The 15778-nt window shown below is 41.3% G+C and overlaps 1 protein-coding gene across 1 annotated transcript in view; it reads left to right on the forward strand.

Moving 5' to 3' along the window:
* The window catches only part of colq (collagen like tail subunit of asymmetric acetylcholinesterase), a 50949-nt gene that overhangs the window by 13132 nt on the left and 22039 nt on the right, over positions 1-15778 (forward strand). Inside the window, exons 2-6 of the mRNA XM_008112743.3 lie at positions 3061-3197; positions 7819-7920; positions 13189-13233; positions 14589-14615; positions 15690-15761. Coding sequence (XP_008110950.1) covers positions 3061-3197; positions 7819-7920; positions 13189-13233; positions 14589-14615; positions 15690-15761 — 383 coding nt within the window. The remainder of the gene's footprint in view (positions 1-3060; positions 3198-7818; positions 7921-13188; positions 13234-14588; positions 14616-15689; positions 15762-15778) is intronic.

Genomic DNA, 15778 nt, shown 5'->3' on the forward strand with positions numbered 1-15778 from the left:
GATGCTCACTGGCAATCACATACGTTACCATAAGTGTGTTGTTGTTTTTCTAATGTGACACCCTTGTCTCTATCAAAGACAGAACGCCACCAAATAGAGTACAACACAGTTTTTTGAAGTTACAGAACTAAAAAATGCCCGTAGGAAACAAAGGACTAGGCAAACACTTGTCTTCAGTGTGAAAAGTAACAGAAACAGCTCCGTTTGAATTAAAACGGTTCGAAAGGATAAACCGGATTAAACAGGAGTTTAATCCGGATTAAATCAAAAGTGCTTACTTCAGCCTGGCAATTTAAACAAACAAAAGTTGGTAAACAGAGGTCAAAATGAACACAAGAACTGGCAGCAGATTCCTCTCTGCTACTCAAAAGCTACAGATGAGTAACTCAGGCTGTTTACTCCTCCGTGCAACGAGCGAAATCCGGGTCCAGGCACATCAATCAGGGTAACGGTGGTCAGCAGGGTCCCAATCCGGTCCAAGGTCGAAAGCCAAGTGCAGACGTCTAAAGTTCCACAAGTTCCACCGATAGCCACAGAAGGGATAGTCCGAGGTCGTAGTCAGTCAGTCAGTCCAGCGTCAATCCAGAGTAGGTAATTAATGTCCGTCAAAAAGACGACGGAGGTCCAAGCTATCAAGATTAAACACAAGTTGCACAGAAAAACCCCACACAGTTCCTCCCGCCGTCTATGCCCAGTGTCCTTGGTAACTTACATATCCAGCAACGAATCACACCCGTCTTCAGGAAGTTCCCCAACAAGAGCCCAAGCGTTCGTCCAGATTACCTTGCCCAACGCAATTAGCCATTGATCCTAAACCCCATTTTATCCCAGTTCATAACTCCTCATCGCTGTCAGCTGCTATCCTAATTCCAGGTGCCTCATCATCATCATCCTCATCGGAGCTAAAACACCTTTGACTACGCCCCACAGCATCCCCAGCTGTGGATCCCGCTCCATCCCTCCAGCCCGTCCATGGGTCTGATCCTGCAACCCTCCAATCGCCTCCCATGCTATCATTGCCGGTGACACCCAAATCCTCCCTCACACGAGTCCACTCCATGTCATCCTCCTCTGAGCTAACCATCTCTTCCTCCATTCCCTCGGTAAAACCCTCAAATGAGTCTTCATCTGTTGGTTCTGCAAATAAGTCCCGGAGCCGTTTCCTTTCACGCTCCTCAAAAGAGTCTGACTCTCGAGGAGTCTTACGACCCCGTCTCCTAGTACCGGAGCCAGAAGGCTCAACCATAACAGTCTCAGAGCTTTGATATAACCATGGGTTGCTGTGAGTTTTTCAGGCTGTATGGCCACGTTCCAGAAGCTTTCTCTCCTGACGTTTTGCCAACATCTATGGCAGGCATCGTCAGAGGTTGTGAGGTTGCCTGTCATAGATGTGGGCAAAACGTCAGGGGAGAAAGCTCTGGAACATGGCCATACAGGCTGAAAGACTCACAACAACCCAGTGAATTCCGGCCAAGAAAGCCTTCGACAATACATTGGACATAACAAATTACCGGTAGCATGTGAAATAATATTACTGACAGTTGACTCTTACATTGATACTAGCAATAGTGCAGAATCCTTCTGAAGGAAGCAGGAAGGATATAACAAGCTATGTGTCCCACATAGCTGTGCCCTCTTGCTGGTCCCCAAATTCCACTTGGGAAATTGCCTGTGGTGGTGTGTCTATAATGAAAAAACCTGGTCAGGAAAGTTTGTTTGTAGCAGTCCATTGAACCAGCATGACGATTGTTACAAAGGCTTCATATGACTGGAACACAGCTTGCTTGCTTAGTCCTGTGGGGTTTTTTTAGTTTCTGGATTAAATAATGTTTTGCTATAGTGCTACAGTGCAAAAGTTAAATTTCACTGATGCACTGCCATTAAATTAAAAAAAAACAGGAAAAAATTAAATAGAGAGGAAAGGAGAATAATTTTGTTGTTGTTGTTCTGGTATCTTGGAATAGAAAGGAATACACTTGATTAAAGTATTGCTGCTGATGCTGGATATTTCCAGACATCCTGGATTAAACAACAACAACAACTCATAAACCAAAAGCACACCACAACCTCTTCCTACCTATCTGAAGGAGATTTCAGTTTATGGAGGGATATTTAGATACTCTGGACCTAAGATGGGATGATGATGAGGAACTTGGGTATGGAGGACTTCCTATAGTTTCGTTGTTGTGGCTAAATCAGTACCTCATAAGAATTAGACTCATTGGAGCTCAGTGATTCTGCAGAGATGGAGGGTCAGTTAAGGAGGATTATGGATCCAGAAGAATTCGGAGAGTTTCTTGTTGACCCAGAAGGTGATGCTGTTGAAGCCTTGGATGATCTCTGAGATTGGGATATGGCTAATAGTGGGCATGGGAAAGATTCTAGAGTGTACTTGTGGGCCTCTCTGGTTCCTCTATAGTGTTTCTGTGGTTCACTTCCAGCCCAAATGAAAGTGTTTGTGGACCTCTGAAGGCCCTCTAATAGTATTCTGTGGTATGTTTCTGCAGGGTTCGCTGTCATCCATAGTTTCTGATATCCATGGGTTTTGGAATGTATTCCCCACAGATATGAGGGTTGTACTGTATACTTTTTCATGATTTGATATTTTTGTTTGTGCTTGTGATGGTGCAAAATCATTTATCCCACAGGACTATTTCTGCCAGGCAGTAGGTTGACCTGATCTGTTCCAGTTCTCCTACTTCCATATCTGCACGCTGGAATGGAATTAGTAAAAATTGACACAAGGAGAGTAAAGAGCCCATTTCACAAATTTCATATCCCTTATTGTCTCAATTTGGCCCCAAAAACTGTGATAGGTTCACCTTAGGAACAGCGTAATTCAAAAATGACTTGAAAGCACACAACAACAGTAAAAATGACATTTGTACTATTTTACTAAAAATTTATTTGTGACTATCATAGTAAGACTTTGCATACATGAAAGTGTACTCTTAAAACATGCTATGTTTTGTTATGAATATATTTCTTGCTCCATTTTCAGTGATCCTTTCTGAATTAGTTATCAACCTGTAATTAATAGGTTTCTTTTCTTTTCAACAGCCCTCCCTTGCCTGGACCAGAAGAAAAGAATTAATAATCACAGAGCATGCTCTCTCTTGGCCCTTCCTCCTCCACCACCACCACCTCCCCCTCCCCCATTATTTCCTCCACCAAACTTCAAGCAGGGATGGAATTCTGTAAGTATTGCTTCAAGCATTTCTGTTTCCGATAACAAGTACACTTTATCCTTCCTAAGGCACTTCTAAGAAACCACAGTGGTGACAGGAGCTGTGATTTATTAAGGACTGCAGAGAGTATATTGGGAATGAATCATAGTTTATAAGACTCCTATCTGCTAAATCTTAGGACTTTATCACACAAGCCCACTATTCCACTACAGTCGCATTATCATTGACAGTGAATATGTACCTCATTGAGTACCTTCAATGTCACATTTCTCTTTGATAGTGCAATTGCATCAGTTTTCCAGCCTGTGGTCTCGTAATTGTGGTTCCATGGTCCCTCATAATCCCGCCTTCCTCTATTACTGCTGTCTAAATTATCTTTATTTTAGTTCAGTTGCAATGGTGCACAATTGCACAAAAAGGACAAGGAAACATATAAAAGTAAAAGAACACAGCAACCTTGTCCTCCATGTTGTGGTTCAGCCAGCTAATGACAATGAGGGGATTGTTATTCCAGAGCCTGAGAGAGTGGGTGGGTTTTTCAATGAGGGAAATGAGGGAATTGAGGGGAGTTTAGATCCTGTCTGTGATAATGGGCTTGAAAATGAAACTGCCTCAGAGCCCAGCGGACAGGTAATTCACTGGCTGGTGAAGACTTTTTGCCTAGTCGTCTCATAGCAACCCCAGATAAGGAGTTGGATGGTGAGAAGGTTCACCTGAGAACACCCCTGCAGTCAGCAGAAATCTCAGGCTTCATCATAGGGAAGAAGCAAGCAAATTAAGAAAGTCACAACTGTGTGAGAAACATCCACATGAGAGATCTCACAGGCAAGGGAGTCAAGGTACAGAATCATAGAATCATAGAGTTGGAAGAGATCTCATGGGCCATCCAGTCAACTCATGTCAAAAATGAGATTTGTCATCTTAATTTCACAAAGACCATGCATGTAGACTATTGCACACCCTTGCCAAGAAGCAGGAAAATTGCATTCAAAGTACCCCAACAGATGGCCATATTGCCTCTGCTTAAAAGCTTCCAAAGAAATACATGACTTCATGTTTTGTGGACCTTAAATCAGATTATTGTTCCTTTAGAATTCAGATCAGGCAACAACGCATAACAGTGAGGATCTTGAGTCTTGTTTCCAGTTCGTGTCTTAGTGGATTCATGGTTTAAGAAGTTTCTATGGTCTGGCTTTTGGATTCATGTTCATGTTTTGATTCTTGTTTTTTTGGATTCATTCTCATGTTTGATTCTGGTATTCCTGTACCTTGTTTTATAGAGCAGATTTGAACTGTCTGGATTATTAACTTTGCAGTGTTTTTCTTATTGCCAGTTTGGTTTGGCTTATTACTTACTGACTATTTCTCCCATTGGATTTTGCCTTTCTTATTTCTTATAGTGACTTTTCCTTTTTATATGTGCTTTTCTCAATATACTATTTTACAACTAATTTTGGATTCCTGGCTGGTGTTGAGTGCAAGGTGAATTCCGGCTGGGGTCCAACACTCCATGTCTCATGTCTAAAATGATTAGAGAGAAATCATTAAGGTTTATCTGTCTCAGGGTGAATCAGATTTTACATTTTATCTAACATACACACAAGTCTATAGATTTTGATACTCCTGGTATATAGTTAAATAATCTATTTATTTAAAAGGCCCATATTTTAAATGACATAAAATTTTGATCAACTAAATTAATCAGAAGAATGATTTTTTTTGGTTGAAATCTGAAGCTCTGAGACTATACTTCCAAGGTCTAAATAAAGCAAGTTTTTGCAATATGCCCTTTTTTCTTTTATTGTGTTAGGGACACCATTTCAATTTTGTTGTTTCTTTTGAAGGTACTCTGTAAACACAAAAGCTTCTTCCCAGCATTTGTGCATTGCCATGTCACTGTAGGTTTTGTGCCGTTGTCAAAGATTTATCAGTCATTCTACCCCCAACCTAGGAAGCATAATTCACAGATAGAACTTGGAGCTTTATGATTTGTTATTTTTCTGTGCTTTCAAATATTTTTGTTTCTCATTATGGCAATCTTAGGATTTTCTTGTCAAGATTTGTTCAGAAGAGATTGGCCATTGCCTTCCCGTTAAGCTGAAAGACTGAGATAAGCCCAAAGGCACCCACTACTGAATCAGAATTAAACCTAAAACAATCACCTTTATCAAATCTTTGCCATCAACTAGTGATCACTGTTGCAGTGAGCAGCTATCAGGGGTTGGGAGAGAATATTATCTTTTCATTGGGCTTTGAGAAGGTATGTTCCCCAATATCTGCCCTTAAATAATAGCATGTCACAAATGATGTTGTGGATTCTTCTGGCCAACTCTGCACATTTCCAGTTATTTTCAATCAACCCCTCAACTTTTTACAAATTAGGAAGTAATCAGATTTCCTACTTCAATCCTGTTTTGAGTAAATAATAAAAATAATAATAAAACTTTATTTATATACCGCCTTATCTCCCAGATGGGACTCAGGGCGGTTTACAGTCATAAAAGCAACACAAACATTACATAACAACATAATAACACCAAGGTAGGTTAGACAACGGCCCTTAGATTTGTGTCCCGCAAAGTGGTGGTCTGTAGATTGGTGGCAATCTGCAAGTTACTGGTGGCCAATTCATGACAAATTTCTAGGAAATAAAGTAGTCAGCAGGTACACATTCACATATTGGGAAGAAAACTTGGTGGTGCTGAACCTGAGATTCTGAACCTGTGGTCTAGAAATGTGTATGTGTGTAGGAGAAGAAAGCAATTTCATTCTCACTCACATACTGGAGGTAGTACACAATTATTATGGTTAGTGAGCATTAATACCAATCTACTTGTCCGAACGTATCTCCTCTTATGAGCTAGCAATATCCCTAAGGTCATCTGGTGAGGCCCTGCTCTCGGTCCCACTTGCCTCACAAGCGCGACTGGTGGGAACGAGGAACAGGACCTTTTCGGTGGTGGCTCCCCGGCTGTGGAACACCCTCCCCAAAGATATTCGACAAGTCCTAACCCTTTTGGGCTTCAGGAGAGCCCTAAAAACATGGCTATGTGCCCAGGCTTTCAAGGAATAAATGATAAAGACAACAAAGACGACACGGATGGACCTATGGATACTGCACGAGGTTATTTGGACAAACAGATCTGATCAAATGTTTTAAATTTATATATTGTAATTTTATATTGTATTTAATAGTCTTAATTGATTTTATGTATTGTTTGATATTGTTTTTATGTGGGCATCGAATTGTTGCCATTGTTGTAAGCGACCCTGAGTCACTTCGGGTGAGAAAGACAGGATACAAATATTGGAAATAAATAAATAAATACTATATATATATATATATATATATATATATATACACACACACACACACACACATATGCATATGTTGACAATTTGTCCCAAAAATTGACCCCCAAAACAGGAACCAATTTATACTTGGATCAAAATGGTACCTCTCTGCGCTCTCACCTTTTTGAATGCCTGGGAAGGTGATGGCAGTGATTCTTTGACATTTTCCTTGGCAGAAAGATCTCAGTGGGTCAGTGCTTCTTTTACAGGCTCACCTGAATTTATGTTGCACACCTGTGGTTGCCTGAAGCCAGCCTGCTTGTCTCTTCCTCCCCAGTTTTTCTGAGAAAGCCAGCAGGCCAGCTGCAGGTGGCAGAGCAGGAGGAGGCAAGGAAAAAAAAACAGTCTCTTGAGGTATCGGACTGGTTGCGATATCCCATCTTACCTGCTTTTCCTGGTCAAAGCTATCCTGTTTGCTTCTTGAGAAGTTGTGGAAGAAGAGAAGAGGAGGGAGAGATACTGCTGAATATGGATATCTGAGGTGGTTGTGTGTGCAAAGTTGAGTTGGAGCAGGCAAGCAAAAGATGAGATTTCAGCAACCTCTTGAGCCAAATATTTCTTAATACCATTGATATTTATTTATTCACTCACCATCCAGATTGACCCCCTTCTACCCCTGCTGTTATCACCATTGCTCAAGAAGCTGCTGATAGCTTGTCTCATGTTGTCTTTTGCTTGCCTTCCCAAGTTTCAGCCGATCTGCATAGTTCCTCAAAGAAATTGGGAAGGAATAGAGAGAGACAAGCAGGTGGCTATGGACAAATATTCCTTGGGATTGCTGTTATTTCTTCACTCACCATTTGATTCAACTGTGCAAGACACTCCTGATTTCTTGTCCTTTGCCTGCCTTCTCATGATCCTATTGAAGAGTCATACCAAAATCCATGATTTTGGCTCCTAAATCTGCCCTCAACCAATTCATGAAGTTGACTTATACTTATATAGGCAGTCCCCGAATTACAAACATCCGACTTACAACCGACATATTTAAGAACAGGCATGAGACAACAGGAAGTGAGAGAAATCTACCCCTAGGAAAGGAAATTCAAGTGTTATCATGGGGAAAAGGTGTCTCAACAAAAGCTTTCTCACCAATCATCTTGTTCGTAACTTGGGAACCGCCTATATACAATAATCTAATCCTTCATGTAGTCTTAGAAATCTTTTGCAATAGTGCAAAAGAAGGTGAAGAATAACAATGAATAAATATAGTGGGTGAAAGTGACCTACTTGGTGTAGATAGTTGATAAATATTTAATTTGTTTTGTTTTCCTAGATGTTCTTATCACTGGACATGAAACATTTGTGTCAAGAACTTCAGATAATACAGTCTCCATGTATAGAATCTATATGCCCTCCAGGACCTCCTGGCCCCCAGGTCAGTATTTTCCTTTTGAACAAAATGGAACTGTTTGGATAGACTTTTCTTATCTGTGTTATTCCCATATGACAAGAAAGGAAAGAAGTGATGTGGTTGTAAGTAAGATGGCTAGGATTAGACAATAATCATTTAGTAACTAACCTTGATTGATGTCACTGAGGCAACGGTTAAAAATGCACAGCCATATACACATAGGTGAATTCACAATGGTGGCACTTAGGGTCCTTGGAAATTAATCATTTTGGAATCTATTGCATACATGGAATACAAAGCCATGTGCAAACATTAGGTCCAGCTCTGGATATCTGTGGGCAGAATAATAGGATTCAGGATCAGATGGAGGATACCTCCTGTTCTCACTGTTGTTGTTTGTCTTCAAGTTGTTTGCACCTTATGGAGGCCCAGAGTTGAACCAATCGTGGAGTTTTCTGGGCTGAAAGAGTATGACCTGCCCAAAGTGATCCCATGGGTTTATATGGCTGAGCAGTGAATCGAATCCTTGTCTGTTGTCATGGTGACCTTCCAAAATCTGTTCTGGAGACCTAGAACTTTGAGCCTTGGTGTTGATTATGTTGAATTTAGGCCATTACAAAATTAATTGCTGTTGGTCTTAATTGAAACTTTGCTCCAACTGATCCCTGTACACACAACATTTAACACTTGTAAAACACATACTTGGCATTAACTGATACAGAAATCATTCTGTTTACTGAAGGGCACTGTTGCTAATGACAAAAGAAAGAGTTTTAGAAAGTTTTGGAACAATATTGGCCAGTGAACAAGATACAGGTCTGGAGCCTAAATGCTCCAGACCAAGAAAAAAATGACACAGTTCCTTTCTCGCCATCCATATTCTCTCTAATTAAAAGACAAATTAAACAAGTGATCATATTAATTGTGATGGACATCAAAGTCCAACAACACAAAGACTGTGAATAAAAATCCCTCCCAGTGTGATTCAAGTAATTAGGTGGTTGATTATACTGTGGTCACATGAAATCCAGCTGGGGCTTATTTGCTGGAACATACTTTAGGCAAAACTCCTCTGGGAGTTTAGAATAATCTGAACAGCAGCATGCTATATACGGTATATTAAAATGCTAATTAGACATAATTTCATGCTTATTTAGTTTGTGTGATAATGGAAACAAAATATACAATGCAGGGTTTGAATGGAGGTTAATCTTGGGTGGGGTGGTTCCCTTAGAAAGAGTGGTTAATTGTTGGATAGGAGATGAGGATGCAGATACAGAGAAGGCAAGTCAAAGAGAGATGTTCCTGTGAAACTAACTATCATTTTAAACTACATTTGGTCCTCCATATTTGCAGGTTTGAGTATTGGAGATTTGACTATTCATGGATCAATTAATATGTGCTCTCTGGGAATCTTTAGATCCTCCAGTGTGACTCTGTGATCAACTTTTGCTGGGTGACTACAGTAGGATCCCATGGCCCAAATGATGCCCTCCAAGGTCATTTACCCAGTCCACACCCTAAACTTTAGACTTAGGCTTATCTTAAGTCTGAAATGACTTGAAGGCACATAGCAACAACAATCCTAATTAATTTGACTATCTTATAAGTCAAAATCAAGCCCACACTTCCGTTAAGTTTATATTGGTTAAAATTGTTCTACAATTTAGATATTGTATTGTTTCTTCATGGTTTTTTTGCACTATAATTAAGGTATGTGCTGTGTGTATAGGAATTTGTTCATGTTTTTTTAAAATATAGTTGTTGTCATCCCCTACAGTCTTAGAGACCATCAACTGGCCCTCTATTAAAATGTTTGAGGACCACTGACATAAAGATTCCTAGAGAGAACACTTCTTTTGCAAAAGTTGTCCTTTAGAGTCACAATGGAAGGCATAGAAATTCCCGGAGAAGTATTCTCTCAGATAAAAAGAAATAGTGGTTTTTAATTCACATTTTCCCACTTTCGTGGAGGCCTTTCCTCCTTACCCCAGTGAAGGTAGAGGAATAACTGTACCAATTGTCGCTTTTATCTGAGTTTTGAGCTTCAGGTAAACAAACTCAGATTAATCTCTCCTTTCCTATTGAAGTGCCTCTGTTATTATGGTCTGACATGCTAGGGTGTAGGATATAGAAGGAAATGGTTGTTATGTTGTTTTGATCCACAGCAGTCCAGCAGTGTGACATGATACCACTTCCATGACAATGGACTCATGTCATATTGCTGGACCGCTGTGAATCAAAACACATAACAACCATTCCCTTCTGTTTCCTACATCTTAGCATGTCAGACCATAATAGCAGCTCTCTGTTTGTTTTGTTGTTCAATATAGTGTCACACTCAATTCTTTACAAGTACACTGTTTTGTGGCCTTTGAATTACTGCTGATAAACGAAACACATGAAGTGGTTAGGTGTGCTTCCATTTGTTGTCATTTCAGCATGGTATAATAGAATGACAAGAAAATGCTTGTTGCTTCCTATTCTGGAAATGTATTCTCTTATCTATCAGTGTGGCTCATGATATGCTAATCTATTTAGAAGATTTGAGTAGAAAGAATCCCTTAGAATATCATTTTAAGTCATTAACATTGGGCCAGTCTAAAGTCAGATAAATTTCAAACAGTTGAGAAGGCAGTGATAACTTACAATTCAATGTGGAGTTGATTTGGTCTGTTTTGTTGCTGGCAACGCTGTAGATGTCTGTCAAAGCTGTTCAGCTTGGTGTCATGTTTGTTATCCTCTGCCTCACTGAATGATATGTACTCAGAGATCTTCTGTGCTATTAAAACTAGGTCTTAGGGTTGATGACAGGTGCCCCCCCTCGGGGGGGGATACCTTTTGTGGAGGTTGGCATGGGCCCTGGATCCAGTTATGATTTGTTCTCTCTTGACTGAGGGATCTGCCTCTTGTGTGTTGAGGAGCGGGGTAGTGCAGGGAGCCCAGAGTGGTGTTGAATGACAGCCTGCACTACACCCCACTATTGGTTTCTTCTCTTCAGTTTGGGCATCTTCTTGGACATGTCTGGAGGACCCTCTATGGGGCTGTTGGTACAGCATGCAGGCTGTCCGATGTGGTGATCCAGGACCCATGTGTATCTACCAATCCTATGTAACCAATATACAAGTTGTGGCCTTGATATTCCTTCAGTATGTGTTTTCGTCTTGTGTTTGGGCTGGGGGACGGGTCACCCTGCATGCGCAATTATCATGGTACGAAGTGGAGGAATCCAATGCACAGTCTTATGCTATTTTGTTGCATTTATTTCAATTTAAGGGCATGGATAGGATGCTTATAGTTATTTGGTGCACAATGTGCCCCCTTAACCTATCAGAGCTTATTTGTGCTGACTGGTGTGCAGGTACGGCTGGAGATAAATTCCAATGTTAAGCGGGGGGGGCTGAAAAGCGCCCCCCCGCCGGACCTGCCTCCCGTGCCCTGGCCCCTCCTCCCGCCCAGCGTGCCCTGGCCCCGCCCCCCACGCGGCGTGGGAGGCGGGGCCAGGGCACGCTGGGCGGGAGGCGGGGCACTGCCCTGACAGTGCCCCGCCTCACGTCCAGTGCGCCCTGGCCTTGTGGCCTGGCTGGCCTTGTCCAGCCGGCAGCCGGCCAGGCAAGGCCAGCCAGGCCAGGGCGCACTGGGCGGGAGGCGGGGCACCATCAGGGCGGTGCCCGCCTCCTGCCCAGTGTGACGGCGCCCCCCTGGGACCTACGCCCGAGGCGGCGGCCTCACGTGGCCTCCATGGTGGGGCCGGCCCTGCTGGTGTGTATATTCATGTGCTTGTGAGTGTGTGTTGTGTGTATGATGAAGTGGGTCCAAGGGCTGGTTGGCTTCTTTTTTGTAATGGAGTGGTTACCATCAACTCAAATGTTTATAGGTTTTGTGTGGCCACCAATATTCCTGTGCATGGCATTTGAGAAAGTGATAATAGATTGACTGCAGACACTTTTGTTGAATGACATCTTTTATTGTATGACCAGGCCTGGGCTTGTTTCAAAATGGGCTTTAGACACCCTGATGGATGGCTTTCTACTGGAAAGAAACAGAAATGTGTGACCCTAGTGCTCCAGCTTGATCTCTCAACGGCTTTTGTTGGCATCCTTTTGGATTGTTTCCATGGGTCAAGTCTTGGCTGCACTATATTAACAGTTGTTCCACTCTTGTGGTTCTACTTGGTAGCGCTGCTTGAGTAACCTAGCAATTATATACTGGAGTGCTGCATAGTACTACTAACCTGTTCCCAATGTTATTCATTATCTTTATGAAGATGCTGAAAATAGTCATTGATAGGTTTAGGATAATGTATCATATGAAGGTTGATAATGCTCAGATCTGTTGAAGGAGATAGGGAGAGGATTGAACCTGATACAAAGGTTTGAATCTACTTTTGCAACAAACTGAATGGGCAGTCTGCTACTGATTCATGTGAAAGAAGCACAAAAATCATTGGCTGTTGTGACTCAGCAGCAGAACCAGAGTGAAGATGAGGAAGGGGATTTTGGGTTTCAGATGCAGGTGCCAGAGGATGGGCTGCAAGATGAATTCCAGGATGATGTCATGGGTCTGAGAAATCATGGAGTTATACAGGCTGGTTCAGAAGGGCAAGAAGCGCAGCCTGTGGATGAACTCCTGAACCAGCCTGTCATAGATAACAACCAGGGAGACATTCCCATGGGAAATAATGAGCTGGATTTGTCTCAGGCTCCTATTCAGGTGCAAGATAATGAATTAGTTGACCTTGGCAATCAAGGAGCGCCATTGCTATCTAGAGCAGATCATTTGCAATGGAAAGGAATGCCTAGGCGCAGCCTGAGATTAGCTGGAAAACAGGAGGCCTCTGAAGGGAAGAGAAATGCATTTTTGGGTTACTTTTAAAAGTGTGTGTTTGAAGACAATTCTTTGTCAAAGCAAATTCTCGCTTCATCAGAGTGGATGTGTCTTCATGCCTTGGAAATTCTCCTGTTCTTGAATCCTTGCAACCAGTGGATTAATGTTTCTTTGAAAATGGACTCATGCTTTGTGACTAAAGACTTTTGGATTTACTGACTCTTTTTTGTAACTACTTTGGGATCTTTATTTTCTGCCTGCTTTGATTCTATATATATTCTGCTTTAGCTTAATACAATTACAAAAGACTATTGTGGTGTGTGACTTGGTGTCAACAGCAAGGTGAACTATTCTGAGGTGCGACATTGACTTAGTCACAAGGTACTCATGAAAAATCCAGGGACAGAGCACATATGAGATAAATAATAAATAAAATATTTCATTTCTTTCTTTTTATATTTCTAGGGCCCACAAGGTATTCCTGGTATGAGGGGACCAAAAGGGGCAAAAGTAAGTCCCACGATTGATTTATAAACTGGGATGAGCAAAATGTGTCCCTGCCTTGGTGTTTTTGTAGCCCATACTAGTATTCCCCTTACATTGATTGATGCTAAAATTAAAAGTACACCATTCAATGCAGTATAACTAAGGACCTCATCACATGAATGAGGTCCAGCATAGTGATTCGCTAGCCTCCATGGTGAATCTGGCATCATTGGGGCGACAGTGGGGGCAAGCTGATGACTCCTCATCAGAGGTGGGGAAGTGTCATTGTGCAGCTGACACCCGCAGAAGCCCCGTTGTTCCTTACGGAATATGGGGAGGTTTTTGTGTTGGCAGCGGCAGAGTCCTTTAACACTGCCACCCCAGTTCACCCACGGAGCCCTACCGGAAGTCACCTTATGACGTTTGTTGGGCAGCGTGGAGCTCTATGAGAAAACTGGGACAGAAGCATTCTAGGATGCTTTATTTACCCCGTGTGATAAGGATATAGATGTTTTATAGTCAATAAGATAGTCAGTACCCCTTAGCTCATATTACTTAAAGTACATGCAAATGCATTTTAGGTTCATTTATCAGAATTAATCAAGCATTAGAGAATTTTATGATAATCATAACAGAAGTAGTTCTGATAAAGATGTTATTTAATGAAGAATTATTTGGAATAAATTTCTTTAATTTTAAACTATTTAATACATACGTAGTATATTTTTAAACGGTTTTAGAAAACCAAAGAAATGCAGTCCCCAAACAATTGGTCAACCTGAACAATGGCCCCAACTCTGGACTAGTGGTCCACCCCATTCTATAACTGAAAAAAACTGTGTGTGTGTGTGTGTGTGTGTGTATGTGTATGTGTATGTGCTTGTATTTTCATATTAATGTCATGTGAGGTCCAGGAACAGAAACATTGTAAATATTTGGGAAATGGTTAAGAAATTTTTTGGGGTGGGGAAGTGGAGAAATCCAGATAAAAAGACTTCTCAGAGTGTGAGAAATTGCACTTATTCTACAAAAACAGGTGCCATTTTTGACACAATAAATAACATGTTTCCTGCACAGAAAACAGGATTTTCTGAATGGAAAATAACCTTCATATGCAAATAAATCAATAAATTTAATCCCCAGACACAGAGGCAGACCAGAATTAGAAATGTTTTAGTGATTTAAGAGCAAGTGTTTTGCATTAAAACATTCTTTTAATAACAATTTTGCCACATGCAAAAGGCATGTACAAATCTCAACTAAATGTCACATGCACAATGCATGCAAATTATGAAAACATTAATAGGACAAACTCCATAAATTACAATTGTTTGGGTTGTTATTTGTGTCTTGTATTTATGCATCATTTTCTCCAACAGGGTGAAATTGGCAGACCAGGAAGAAAGGTATGGGAGAAATTTCCTAAAACCTTTATAGTAACCTCCTTAAATCTAATACCTTCCAGAATGGTGACTTGTGTTTATTGATCTTAGATATTGGGTGGGATGGGGTGGGGGGGGGGGGTTGTGTGCATAAGAACAGAGTAAAATTAATGTTTGTAACTTTATAATACAGTCCTTTTGTTTTACAACCTTCATAATTACTTCCAAAACATCTGTGCCGTCGCACCTGGGGCTATAACTCTTAGCGAAAGAGGCATGGACGTGACATCTTTCCCCAGGGGATTGCTTCTTGCCCTCTTTTAGGGAAACTGGAACTCCCAAGGACCAAAACACTGTAGATAACTCAAAAACTGGTTTTATTGTTCACAAAAGGTTATCCCTTTAAGGGAATAAGCTGAAAGTTTCAAAGGGGTAAAGGAAAATATACATTACAGTCTTTGGTTGTCTTAAGTCCAAGGAGCTCTTTAGCTGAGAAGCTTTTCCAGGTCCCTCTTTCTCAATGGCTGTGAATGCCAGAGCAAACCTCAGCCTCAGTCCAAATGGCCTATGTTTGAAGACACAGTCTTTTTTTGGTGCCAAAGAACTGATTTTGAAGGCGCTTGAGACTCCTCAACATCATCCAGGTTGACCCTGAACATGAAGCATAGGTCTCAAGGGTAAGAACCTCAGAATTGGTGCTGAGAGGTAACTTAATCAAGGGCTTTTAGAGCCAGGTCTCTCTCTCACGTCCATCTGGTAGAAAGCTTGATGGTGGAATGAAAAAGGAAACACTGTCCTACTCCAGGAAGAGGTGGAGCCAAACAACTGAGCTGAGGGAGCAATATAACTGGTACAAACAACATTGATTGACAACTATAAATAACCAATCAATCCTACTACATTTACAGGGTAAAGAGGCAAATCAGGCATGATACAACAATTCAAATCCTGCAACTTACAGTTTGACATATAGATGGTGCCACCCGCGCCGTCACAATATCCATCCTTATTTTGCATGATGACCTATATGAAACTCATTGTCACTGTATTTAATTTTTATTTATTTCTCTTTCCTATTCCACTCTTTTTTTTTTTAAGGGCAGCCCGGGTCCTCCAGGTGTCCCTGGAATGCCTGGACCTATTGGATGGCCTGGTCCAGTAGGGCCTAGGGTAAGGATATATATAGT

Source organism: Anolis carolinensis, chromosome 6 (genome assembly GCF_035594765.1).
Source record: "Anolis carolinensis isolate JA03-04 chromosome 6, rAnoCar3.1.pri, whole genome shotgun sequence".
Classification (NCBI taxonomy): domain Eukaryota; kingdom Metazoa; phylum Chordata; class Lepidosauria; order Squamata; family Dactyloidae; genus Anolis; species Anolis carolinensis.